Source organism: Seriola lalandi, unplaced genomic scaffold, assembly GCF_002814215.2.
Source record: "Seriola lalandi dorsalis isolate HSWRI2012SDOR001 ecotype SW California unplaced genomic scaffold, Sedor1 jcf7180002054887, whole genome shotgun sequence".
In the NCBI taxonomy this organism is placed as follows: Eukaryota; Metazoa; Chordata; class Actinopteri; order Carangiformes; family Carangidae; genus Seriola; species Seriola lalandi.
In genome coordinates this window covers 1,657,426-1,670,758 of record NW_019525439.1, presented here as the reverse complement: position 1 = coordinate 1,670,758, position 13,333 = coordinate 1,657,426, and the positions used below count along the sequence as shown (strand labels likewise).

Below are 13,333 nucleotides of genomic sequence, written 5' to 3'. Positions count from 1 at the left end.
AGGGTTTTGGTTACAGATGAAAACTAAGTAATTTTTACCCCTGTTTTACAAACAATTAATGAATACATCAGACACAGACACTTTAAAAAGACATAAAGGAGTATAGTGTAGAAAGTACCACCTCGTGCAAATGTTTCTATTCTGTGAAATAAACTTTTAGATATGACATATTTCTTGTAAGGACTTTCACACCCACTCACACCCACACCCACACTACATAGTGGCTACTGAATGAATTTACCACAGCACACTCGTAAATCGAATCTTAACCACTGAGAGTTTTGACGGGGAACTGGTGCTAAAGAAAAAATATTTTTGCTCTGTTTTTCATTTTACTTTAAACACTGACAAAACAGCCAGGCACAAAATGACTAAGCATATAGGTTCAGAAATGCTAAAATCTTCATTTTCCTACATTGAACTGTCACTGTAAGTGACTTATAGTAGTTGAAACAGAACTCAAAACCAAGAAATTTACAAAAGTAGTAGGCAGAAAAGGAGTATTTTTATTTCCATGTTAAACCCTCCCAAACAATATACACTCTTCGATTTCTTTTTAGGGAATTACAACATAAATTACCTCTACCTTCTCTTGAACAAGCTCCTTGTAAGGAAATGTGTGCCCATGGAAGGTGTGGCATTCAAGTGTAATGCAGCAATGGCAGGAATGAGCCAGAGCTGTCCCCATTTGTCAGTGAAAGCAGTATGCTTTTACAGGAATCTGAAGGCATTTAAAGCTTGTGCAATATGGGAATGTCGTAGTGACTGTTACCTGTCTAATGCCTATACTTTTGATCTATGGCTGGTAGAGTGTTAGAAAGGCAAACTCAGTTTCAGAGTGGATTGGCTAATCCAGTTTTCCTTCTATGAGTCACCAGAAGAGTCCGTCTGGGGACTTCTACATGCTGGTGGGGTTGTTGACTTTTATTCTTGAGCACCTGACAGTTAAAGCATGACTAATGTCAATTACAGCTACAGTTTCCGTTATTGTCCAACTGTTAACAAGGAGTGTTCAGCCATACTAGTGACTCTGAGGCTGTGCTCAGACACAACCGTGCCATGAGGTAAATGCTAATATCAGTACGCTAACCAAGAGTGTACAGCCATGCTAGTGGCACTATGAGGCTGTACTTAGACACAACATTGCTGCGAGGTAAATGCTAACATCAGTATGCAGACATGCACACAGTGACAATGTTAACATGCTGATGTTTAGCTGGTATATATAATATATTTACAATGTTCACAGATTAGTTTACCCTGTTAGCATGTTAATGTTAGCGTATTATCTCTTAACACAAAGTACAGCTGACAAGCTTGTCATACGTTTTGCTGATAAAGTATTAGGTATTATATATATCATATATTATATATATATATCATATATTGTAGAAGAGATCACCAAAGGTATGAGGGGAACATGTGTTTACCAGATTTAATTGTGATTCAATAGCTGTCCTAACATTTCACTCAAAACCACAAATGACTTCATGGTGGCACTAGAGGGACCACCAAGGTCAGTAGAATTCATCCACTGGGGGCTGTGAATGTCTCAACAACATGTCATGGCAATCCATGTACAAATTATTGAGTTATTTAAGCACTAGCATGGCTAAAACAGGAAATGCTGTTAAAATAATGCATCTTGTATTGTAATTGTAACATTTCACATATAAACAAGTCAGTTAGTGTGAACATGTTAAACATGTCCGTAAAGAAAGATGAAATGTTATTGTTGATCATTAGTCATCATTTTTACTTTTGATTCTGTTACTATCACAATCCACACAGGACATCTCCTTTTACACCCTCTCTCTACAAAAACAAACTAGGGGAGTTTTAGTTGGCAGTATCATGCGTTCCCCTCAATATTTTATGAGAGCATATCCATTATAACATTGTCTTTCCAGGTAGTTTCTAATAGTAAGATTCTTAGTTTCATGTGGTCTAGTACCTGGAAATGAACAATGGCCCAAATTCCAATCCACCATAAGAAAACAAGGCATTAAAAAGGTGCCCATTACATACTGTAATGATGAGAAGTTGTCAGGTGCAGGATCTGTGGTTTTCTTTCACTGAGAATGAAAGTAAAAATAATCAAGTCATGGAACAAATGTGACATCTCACATTGTTTACAGCTGCTTGGCCAGAAACTGACTACAATGTCCCTCTGAAACATGCCACACCCTAAAATTTATGATAGTTTAGGGATAGGTTATGACAATGTTTACATCACCCACTCTGTCTTTCTTAGTTTCTACATGTCCACATTCCTTATTACTCTATGAGTGTTCCCCCTCCCTTGATGTTTTTCCAGTTCTGCTGTGGTAAACAATTAACAGTTGAGCAGCAGATCCTCAGAGAGAAAAAGAGGATTATTTGTCTGATAATGCACTGTTACCGTGGTAATGCAGTTGCTGCCCTGGCAAAATACCACACCCACTTCACCAGGAAGTAGATGACCTATAGGAAGTAGCCACAGAAACGTCACTTTTTGGGGGGGGGTTTGTTGTTTACTCAGCCAGGGCCAGCTTAATTTTCTACCAGATCCCTTTAACCAGGAGGATTATCCGTGCTAGCTGAACCTTAAATATGTAGGATTACATTATTGCATTTTATCACTGACATGCATTGGCAATTGTTTTCCTGGAAGCATCCTTGTTTTGTGAGGCTTACTTTCCAAATGGGTAGAAGTCTTTGGCAGTTGGAAGTCCCTTTGTTGTCAGTGGATGAGTGGGAAATGATAATGTCAGAGTTTTCCCTGTTGGTTTTGTTTTGACAAATCATTTGTCATCACTTTTGTTTGGGCTTTATTGTTCCACAGGATGATCTATTGTTTCTATGTCAGCAGTTACATGCATCTCCTTGTATGGCTTTTTTAAATAAAAAAACATTGTGTTTCAATTAGAGTTTATACACATCATACAGCGTGACTTGGCAAACATCCGTCTTTGTACAAATAATTGTGACTTGTTTGACCTGCTAAGTTGCCTCAGGGGATATTTATAAATTCATTGGAAGAGGCCTTTGTGTGTTGAGGACAACTAAATGACAGATAAGTACCGTTTCAAAGCTTATGGAAGCAATCATGTTTGCATATGGGGGGGGAGAAATCCTATATGGGCTCTATAGGTCAACGTGTATAATCCAGGTGTGATTTGAAACACAAAAGCATAATTTTAATCTTCGTGTTTAATCTTTGTCAATCTATGAAAGTAGACACCTCCAGTGACTTAAGAAGCGTTGTTAAGTGTTTTTTTTTTAACCATAGGAAGTCAAATAAAAACAACTTAAATTCTCTTTTTCTCCACCTGTTTTAAGATTGGTGCAATTTCCTGGTGATTGTTCCTGCTCCACTGGATTCCACCACAGACTGTCTTTTTTTTTCTTTTTGGTTATTGTTCAATTCCACAGAACTGCATCCGATTCTTTGGAAACATGGCAAAACATCAATTGAAAAAGTAAGATTTTAAGGAGGGGCAGTTATCTCAGTCTGCTGGTGAAATTCACTCTTTGCAGATGCTATCAAAACTAGGAAAACAAAGATAAAAAAAAAGGGAGGGGTTCAACTTCATTTCAGTAAAGGTTATACATTAACAGAACCTCGATAGAGTGGATTCGTGTGAAAACTCCAACAATGCATGAACATAAGCTGTAATTTCATTTTCTCTGTGAGAAGCCAGGGCAAATAAACACAAGGACACCAGTGTGCACGGCACTTCTCAGAATAAAAAAAAAACATATTTGTGGCCTTGAAATGACTGACAGACTTTAATTAACAAACTTACCACAATACTGACACTGTAGCATAATGATAAAGGTACAAGAGTAAAATGTATTTTCAGCATGACTATTATTAGCTGATAGCCATTACATCATCCTCTTGCAAACACACTCTGCTGCAAAATGAGTTGTTGTCTGCCCTGGATTTGTTCAGAACATACATCAGTTGTGTCTGTGTCTTTCTGCTTTTTTGCAAAGCAGTTCATCAATGATTCAAAGCTATAGCAAAACTATAACTACAATACATTTACCGTAAATGTGTATGACATACTTGACTTAGCCTCCGTACAAGATAAACGTAGTGACTTTAGATTACTTTTTTTTTTATTAAACAAATCTGACACTTTTCAGCCTCTTGCTGGTCTGTCTATCTTACAAGGTTAACACTAAGTGAGAGCTGACACTTTCTCACCAGCATCTGTAGCAGAAGCCATAGTTTCTCAGAGAGTGACTATGACAGACCAAAATAACCTCTGTCATTTTCACACCTTTTGGGTCGCATGCCATCACAGAAGAGGAAGGAGGAAGGAGCCAGAGGTCTCAACAAACAACATCCTTATCTGCATTATCATCATCACTCTGTTTACCACATATACAGTGACTTTGAACCATATGAGAACTGATGCATGGAGCTCACAGGTCTAATTTAATCTGAGAGCAGAGTATATGCATGGTATTTTGAATAGGTGTTATTAAATTGTTTGTATTAATCTCCCACATTATAAAACATATACACTGTTGCCCATAAAATTGGAATAATTTTGTTTTCAGCCACAATCCTCTGTTTATTCCTATTTAAATGCAACAGTAATCACTTTGGAAGAGATTGACTAATAAAGTTGTACACTTTATCTGTCAAGAATAAACCACATTGTCACAATCATTTCATGGAAAGAGGTAAAAAATATATTCTATTCCAACTTTATGAGCAACAGTGTATAATATATTTTGTCTTTAACTTAGCTTTGCATTCTGTACTGTAAACTTTGTTTTCTTGTGTCTTTTCATGAACCTAATGACACGATGATAAAAACTAGCATCTTGCTCATGCTAATGTTAATAAAAGAACACTGATCATATACTTGTCCAGTTCAGTCAGCGTCATTACCACAAATATTTGCATCTTATCTTTTCTGAGAATTGACACGGATCTTGCTATTACCAGCAACTCTTTTTCTGTGGTGCCTGCTCATTTGCACAGGCTCTTCTTCTTTTAAAAAAAAAAACAAACAAAAACACATGAAAAGCCTTTTAGCGCTCACCTTTTGTACAAACTCAGAGAGATATTAGTCGTTAAAAATGGCTCAATCTGAGGCTACATGTGAGATGTATCTTTGAGCTGATGCTGTGATTCTCTCAGTTATGCATGTGAATGTTCACACTCAGAGTGCATCGCTTAGTCGTGACAAAAGGGGAACGCATGGATGGTGCAGCACAGCACCAGCTGGGGATATTTGCATAGTATTTGCAACAGTTATTTCTCTGTTAAAAAATTCATTTTCTAATTCCATTGTGCTTTATGTGACTGGGGTGTACTGATTTTTTTTATAACTCATACAATTATTTGGATTACATAAGATTGCAATCTTTTGCCATATACACAGTTCTGCAAATAAGTAGATGCAGTGCATTTCCTGCAGTTGCCGATATACAGTGCTGGACATGCAGGTGCACACAGGCACAGGCCACATTACAGTAACATGTAATGAAATCCTGTTACCTGATTCATCAGATTTAAGAACCTTTTAAACCAGTGGGACTTTGAGTCTTCTGTTAAAGGGAAAAACCCGGCATTCATAAACAAAATTGATCTGATGTACCAAATAAAGTTTCTGGCATGACATAGCTTTCTTTCAGTATATACAGTTTCAATATGAAACCTTGAGCTTTAAGCTGAACAGTAAGACGACTGTGCCATACAGCAGTATTTAGAAGTTAAAGTATGTGCTTAAAGTATCAAAAGTTATATATCAGTATGAAACTGTGAGATTGTTAACACTGATGCATCATTTTACTGTTGTCGCAGATGGAGGTGAAGTTAGTTTGAATTACTTACAGAAAAGTAAGGTACTTACAGTAAAGTAGTCCCGTTTTATGTAAAACATGTAAAATCCTAATCTAACACTTATCAAATAAATGCAGTTGAGTGAAGTACTATATTTTCCCTCTGGCTCTGGTGGAGCAGAAGAATAAAGTAGCATGAATTGGAAATGAGAGGGAAGTAAAGTAGAAGTACCTTAAAATTATACTGAAGTACTTTACCAGAGATGTCATGCAATGATCCCATATTGCATAACACTGTGAACAACAGGAACAACAGCTTACAAACACAACAAGTGCCAGCAGATGTAAGTTTATTAGCTACGGTGTGGCAGCTAATTGGTAGTTTATAATCTTTCCCTACCACTTAATTATCAGGGTGTGTTTATCTCAATCCCCTACTTCCTGAACTAATGAGAGTCCACAAGCCTAAACCCTAATTATTGCTAAATCTAGTCCCCCCCCCCCCCCAACACAGGCAATTAATAACTAGCAGGTCCAGATCACATGAGGTCCTTAAGACTTAAAGATGTTGTGATGCGGAGAACAGGAACAAGAAATGGGTGATGTATGGGTGTAGCAAAGTCGTGCACGCTTTTGGCTTGTGGTCAACAGGTGGGCCCAAGTGCTGCCGCCCCCTCCCCAATCTCACAGACCAACAGCTAAAGAGAAAGACTTTAGTCCAAGATCTGTCTGGCAGACAGAGAAGGGGATTTCAGCACCAAATCCAGCGGATCAATAAAAATGTCTGCTAATTAGGCTGGCCACATAAGGAGGAGGGAGGGGCATCAGGGGCAACAGGATGAGAGTGAGACAGAGAGAGAAGGCAGAAAAGAAAAACCTCACAGCAGCGATGCTGATTCAGAAGTCTAGACAGATAAGGAAAATCCCCAGACAGGTGTGCCCAATGTGGAAATCAGGTGAAGTACACTAGGTGACACCCCACCTTGCTCTCCAGGTTAATCCAATGTAGTCATGCCTGGAATCAGGCCCTCTCTTCCTCCCTCCTTCTATCACTCTCTTCTCTAGGCCAGGGCAACCTCTCACACTACCAGCGATCAGTTTCTCTGACCCAAATCCTTCCTCCTCCTCCTCCTCCCACCTTTTCTTTGCCCTCCTCCTTTTTCCCTGCCCCTCCTCCTTCCCTCCTCTGGACATCACCACTTTGACCTAAATCTCCTCATTTAATCTTCTTCTTCTTCTCGTCTTTTGGATAACAATCAACCCCCTAATTGTCTTAATCTCACTGGTCTTTTATTGTCCCTGGGGCATCATGCGTACCGCAGAACAAAAACATTAACCACAGATCAATACTTGGCATCAGGCCTCAACTACCACCATGGTCTTCATCGATTATCACTAATTTAAGGTCGGGCTGCACTGCTTATGGGTTTAATTGAAATAAAAAGAGGTTGGGGTATGTCGGTTTTAGAAGACATATGAAAATAATTGTTTTCTAGGTGAAAAAAATGAGGTCTGAGAAATGAAAAAAAAAAAAAAATTATAAAAGTGAAATTCATAAATAAACAAAACCAAAAATTTTACAAATATGGTGCCAAACAGCGGTGCCACTTGGAATGAAGGACATATTTCGCAGTGGAATCATGAACAAAAAACAACATTTTGTGCGTCTATGGATTAAATCCAACTTGAAGGCAGCAACACAAGCCAGCAATTGTAAACACCTTCTTCAAATCTCCCCCGCCCCCCTAGCCTCTCTTTGTGCTCTCTCCATACAGAGAACAAATCTCTACATCATCAATTTCTAAAATGAGAAGCTTATGGAATAGCACTCTCAGTTATATTACAATACGGCTTTGGGTGCTGAGCCAACGATATTAGCTTCGGAGCAGCGGTAAGCCCAGGATCAAGCTAAGGTTAGGAGGTGATTTGTGTATGATTTTGAAATGACAACCAGGACAATAATCAAAATATTCAGAACAATAACGGATTATCTGTTTCAGTGGCTGCGCTCTGCACCATCTGTTGAGGAGCAGGGCTATAGGAGTGAGTAATGTTGTTCACTTGTGTGTGTATGTTTTTATATGTTTATGTTTACATACATACAAGCCTACAGGCCTATTGAATTTCTTCTACCCATTATATATTTTCTTTTCACTTCCAGGCACATTTTCTTCTTCTTCTTCTTATTATTATTATTGTTATTCATAATCATTTTTTTCTTAAAAAGTTAGGTCTTCTCCCATTGCTTCCCTTTAATTTACACACCTTCATTAACACACTTTTCATCACCCCGTCTGTTTTCCTCCTCACAACATCAACAGCTCAGCCCCTCCCTCCTCCTCTCCTCTGTCCCTCTCTCTCTCTCGCTCTCTCTCTCTCTCTCTCTCAGTGGGTGAGTCTGGAGCTTTTCATGGCAGTCAGACGACACTGTCTGACTCTGCTCTGCTGTAATCTGACATGGCTAATCTAATCTCTCTGTCTTCGCAGATTGGCAAACTACCTGGGTCTCTCCAGCCAATTAGGGCCCATCTGCACAGCACGCCATGCAGACCAGGCTGAAGCCGGCCTCCGTATAGGGGCCTAGCCAGCGCAGTCGGACTGCTGCACGGCTCAGCGATGGCTCAGGCTGTCTGGGGCCCCAAATATCTGCTGTAACAGCCCATCTGCCTTTGGCTTGGCCTGGTCCACTTTCATCCCCAACGGCCCCCTAGATTAGGGATCCCTCTGTAGACTTTACTGCCAATTAAAGCACTTGTTGCCATACAGTTGTTAGGTAATCGCCAAAGCTTGGGCTAAATTGGCTACTTTAGCACCGAATGTTGCCTTTTTATAATTATCCCTTCTGCAATTCAGAGTGGGCTGCTTCACCACAACGTCAGATAATATGAAATGTATTAATATTCAGAATTTTTAGATGTAGCACAGAAAACAGACAACATACACACAGATATACATGTAAACCCAGAATATCATTGAGAAATTTAATCATAAGATTTAATCATAATTTATGATAACATGAATTAGGTGTGGCTATACTAAAATTGTATTTTACTGTCAGCATTTTAACCATCAGATAGTGAGTGTGTTGTGAATCATCTTGTGTTTTTATGATGAATAGTGACGCAATTCGGCTTTCCTTTTTGTTAATAGTGACACAATATAATAATTGCTTGTATTTTCTTATTTTTTAATAGATATAGAATTTATAATAGACAACCTATCCGCTTTGTTTTTGTCTTTTTATCGTATCTGGTTTCTGTGAAATCATTATATACACATACAATGTGACAGAGGTAAATACACTGAAACAAGGTCAGAGGCCTTCTAACAGCTTATTTTCTCATCAAGCCAGTCTCACTTAATCACCTTAACTAAATTAGTTTGAAATTAGCCCTCTTTCTAACTCCCTGCCCTCCATCTTTCCCCTCCTCTCCTCCCTCCTTTCCTCCCCAGTCGTTTTCACAGCTTTGTGGATTAGACAGATTACACGTCTGAAACTCTGTTTTTCTTCCTTCTCTCTGTCTCAGCTCCAGTCCTTCCATTTTGGGGGTGGGGGGTGAGGTGGGGGTCATTAATCCAGGAGTTACGATGTCTCAACAGTTTTAAATCTGTTACAAGTAAATTCCTAACACAACAAATAGAAGTGATGAAATGACGGAGGTTAATGGAGCTAATTATGAACGTCTTGACTGACTAAAACAACACTGTGTCTCTTAGGGAAAAAGTGAGGCAAAAATATGTCAAAACCAAACCTTTCAAAGAGATAAGGAACTATTTATAGTTGTGACGTTGAGGTGTCGGAAAGTGAAAGACTCATATCTGTAGAACTTGTTTTTATTTTCAATTAAATTGTCATTATCTTGTTTCTCTGGTTTGGGGCTGAAAATTGTATTTGTTTCACAACTCAGGTGCATCATATGCTTGTGGTTTCAGTTTTGTTTGTGTCATAGTGTGACTACCAATTACATAATGCAGGTGTTGCTGTTGACACTTGCAGGCCTTTAATTTTCTTGTCAGATGACTGAACTATTAATGGTTCATTTACCGTAAGAAATGCAACTTCCCACCAAGAAAAAAGAAAAGTGGAGAAGATAGAACAATGAATAATGGGATTGTCATCTTACTATTTTTAATCACTTCTAAATGGAAAAAAAATACTACCACTCTGTTCACTCTAAAGGAATGATAAAGAAATGCCTTATGTGAAAGCTTTAGAACTGATTGGTCAATTGACTGAAAATGATCAACAATTTGGATAATCAATAAATCATTGAGGTCAATTGTAAAAATACTATAGCTTTACCTTTGTCAAAATGTACTACTTTTCTGTTTTACATTGTTTTTAATTAAGTATCTTTTGGACTAATGTGATTCATTTAGTAATTTTATTGACTAAATTATTTACGTATTAATCATAAATAATAATGAAAAGATTAAAACCAGTAATGACAGTAATGGTTAGTTTCAGTTTGCAGGTTTTGAAAGGCCTGTGACACCATGCAGCTGTTGGGGATGATCATATCTAATCAAAAGCAGCACTGCTTTTTATCATTATCATTACAGTCTTTCAGTGCGTATGCCGTCTCCACAAGCCTGCAGTTCTCAGTATCAATGCGCAACTTCTCTTTGCTTCATCTGCTCTTCAGTCTCCCTGCAAACACGTCCTCTTTATTTTGCCCCTTTAATAACAAGTTCAAGGCTTTGAGTCCCTCACCACAATGTCACATTTTATCTACAAATTCCCATTAAGACACTTGCGCCTGCAGGCACGTACTATTTTGTCACATGAAATGTTTTGGTGGGGGAGATTTTAAATTGTGTAAAAAGTGTCGTTTTAATTTCACAAATGCGCAGAAGCACGTACTACGGCCGTGCCCTGAATGCCACATCATTTCCTGTTTGCAGAACCAACCCAGGCGGTTCGTGCAGACTTGTTAGTGTGTGTGTGGGGAGGGGAATGATTTCACTTTCACTTCGAGGTCCCATTGATTCACTGGAGGCGCTGCACTCACAACGATAAAAAAAAAGAAAAAAGAAAAAAGAAATTAGTAAGAGAAAGGCTAAACAGAGGAGCACTATAGGAACCCCCACAATGGCGTTTAAGTACCCGGCTGCTCGAAGAGATGAGAGTAAGGTCAGTGTCAAAAGTCCTGCTGTGAGCTTTTTTTTTTTTTCTTATCTCCCTTTTTTGTCGGTGAAATTCACAAGCAGAAAAAGCGAGACCAGGAAGAGAAAGGCGACTTATGTGGGTGTATGGTTACAGAAGCGAATGGCGATAGAATGACGGAACAAAAACCAAACTTATAAGGCCAACTGAAAGGAAGTCGTTGAAGTAGTGTAACACACACGAAGAAGTGGCTATTTGAGCACGTGTTGCGTTTCCACGCATTTGTCGTGCAGTCCAGGTGAAGTAAAACCAACACCCCACGAAACGACGTCACCGTGAATCAGCAGCTACTTCACGCTGACTAGTTTGGTTGACAGTTAGCATTGTTTTATGATCCTTTATGACTACCCTGTTCAGGTGTGGTGTGCGTAGGGCCTTATCTTTGATTTTGATAATATCCACACCCACTAAAGAAATTATAGATTAGGCACAAAAAATGTATTTATCATTTCAGCTAATAATTTATGTTTTATGCTAATTTCCTGCCTGATGCATCATGGTATAAAACGTGTTTCCTTCAGCACACGCCCAGTGATTTAATTCTAGTAGAGAAACGCGTCTGTTTTTTATAGAGATGAAATGAGCTGCTAAGGATGATTTTATTTTTGGTTAATCTGCCAATTATTTTATCAATCGTTTCCATAAAATGCCTGACAATAGTGCAGAAATGTCCATCACAATTTTGCAAAGCCCAAACTCATTTAATTGCTTGTTTTGTCATATTAATTGTCCTCACCCCAAAGATATTCAGTTTACTATTATAGACAACTAAGAAAAGCATAAAATATTCACATTTGACAAGAAGCCACAGTGTATTAGGCATTTTGCTTAAAAATGACACGTAAATAACAAATATAATAGCTGCCAGTCAATTTTGTCAATCAACTTATCGATTGACTAGTAATTTCCACTCTAATTTAACAAATTAATGATTTTTAATCTTCTTTGCCTAAAACTGTAAATGCATCAGAATGAGCCCTTGAACTCCACTCCATGTCAGGTCAGAGTTATTATAGATTTAAAATCTAAACTCCTCTTAAGGTGATTAAATGGTGCAAATTCCCAGAAAAAATATAGAGGACATGGCCTCAGTGTCTTGGTTATAGCTATGGCCATGGGTCTATGTTTTATTTTGCCATAGTACACAATTGTGTTATGCTTGTAACTGACACACCTGTATCATTATTTTAACGATTGAGCTCTCAGAATACAGCAGAGCCAAATAGGCATTGCCTGAATTGCTGGTGTCTCAGTTGCAGTTATGTAATACAACAAAGGGAAATGTCTCAAAACATGAGAAAACGTCTAAAAGAGGACATTTGCACTGGCAAAGCGGAACAGGTGAAGTAAGACCCCACAAACAATGACTTTCACAAGTCCCAAACAGGGTAGTGCATGTGTCACGTCTCATCTGACGCAATGAAAGAATTAACTCGGAAAGTATTTACACACACAGTTACATACTAATTTGTTAAGCATTAGATGGAAAAAATAAAGCTTCATTTACTTTTAAAATGTTCACGGAAGAAGAAAAAATGCTACATGTTACATTTAGAAATTCTGTAACCTTAGAAAAGATCAGCTCATCATGTCCCCTCCCACGATGAGGTATGAATGAATACATGAGTAGAATAACAAACATGATCCAAACCATGTGTCTCATGTGTCAAACCCTGCAACATAATATCTGAGTGGGCACTGAAAGGAGAAACAATCAACTCACAAACTCACATATACAGTGTCTGCTGACTTAGCTGCGGCATGCTGTAGTGCGTTGGAAGGCCCTGAGGTGTGCGGTGCTGTCAGAAATGTGTGAATCTTCACTTACCATTGTGATGTGACAATCAATCAGCTCTTTATCTGGGTAAGACATATTTTTCTCTAAACACTATACCAGTGTGGAGTGTATGATAGTTGTTATGCGGTATGACATTTGAGAACATGTAGGTTTTTGGTTGGGCAAATGCTCCCTAATTTCTTGGGAACGAACACGTAGGAGTGTGAAACATTCTCTGCAGAAATTTTTCCCACTACAGGGCTGCCATCTTCTCAGGGTTTGAGATGCAAAGATCCATCTTCTCTTTATCTGCACTTCAAATCATCAACTGGGCTATTTAGCAATATTGTGTACCCATCCAATATCAGATGGGTCCTGCCTTGATAGTGATGTTGAAAGCTGCAGGTCCGATGAAATAAAGTGACATGCCCATATCGATTAAAAAACAAAAGGTCTAGTCTCAACTTGCTTAACAAAACTTGTGCATGCCTGCTTTTCACATTGATTGTAGTTTCTTTAATTGGTGCCAAGCTGATATTAATTCTCAGGAATACTGATGAGCTGATTCTCAGGAAACTGGCTACAGCTCTTGGCAAAATCAT

The 13,333-nt window shown here is 38.5% G+C and overlaps 1 protein-coding gene across 2 annotated transcripts in view; it reads left to right on the top strand.

Annotated features, from left to right (window-relative positions):
- LOC111671881 (prolyl endopeptidase) overlaps positions 1-13,333 on the top strand; it is a 28,254-nt gene that overhangs the window by 4,486 nt on the left and 10,435 nt on the right. Inside the window, exon 1 of one of the 2 annotated variants that reach the window (XM_023429113.2) lies at positions 10,698-10,921. The exons of the other annotated variant lie outside the window; for it this stretch is intronic. Coding sequence (XP_023284881.1) covers positions 10,880-10,921 — 42 coding nt within the window. The 5' untranslated portion in view covers positions 10,698-10,879. Of the gene's footprint in view, positions 1-10,697; positions 10,922-13,333 lie in introns of those variants that run through there. 2 annotated transcript variants of the gene reach the window in all.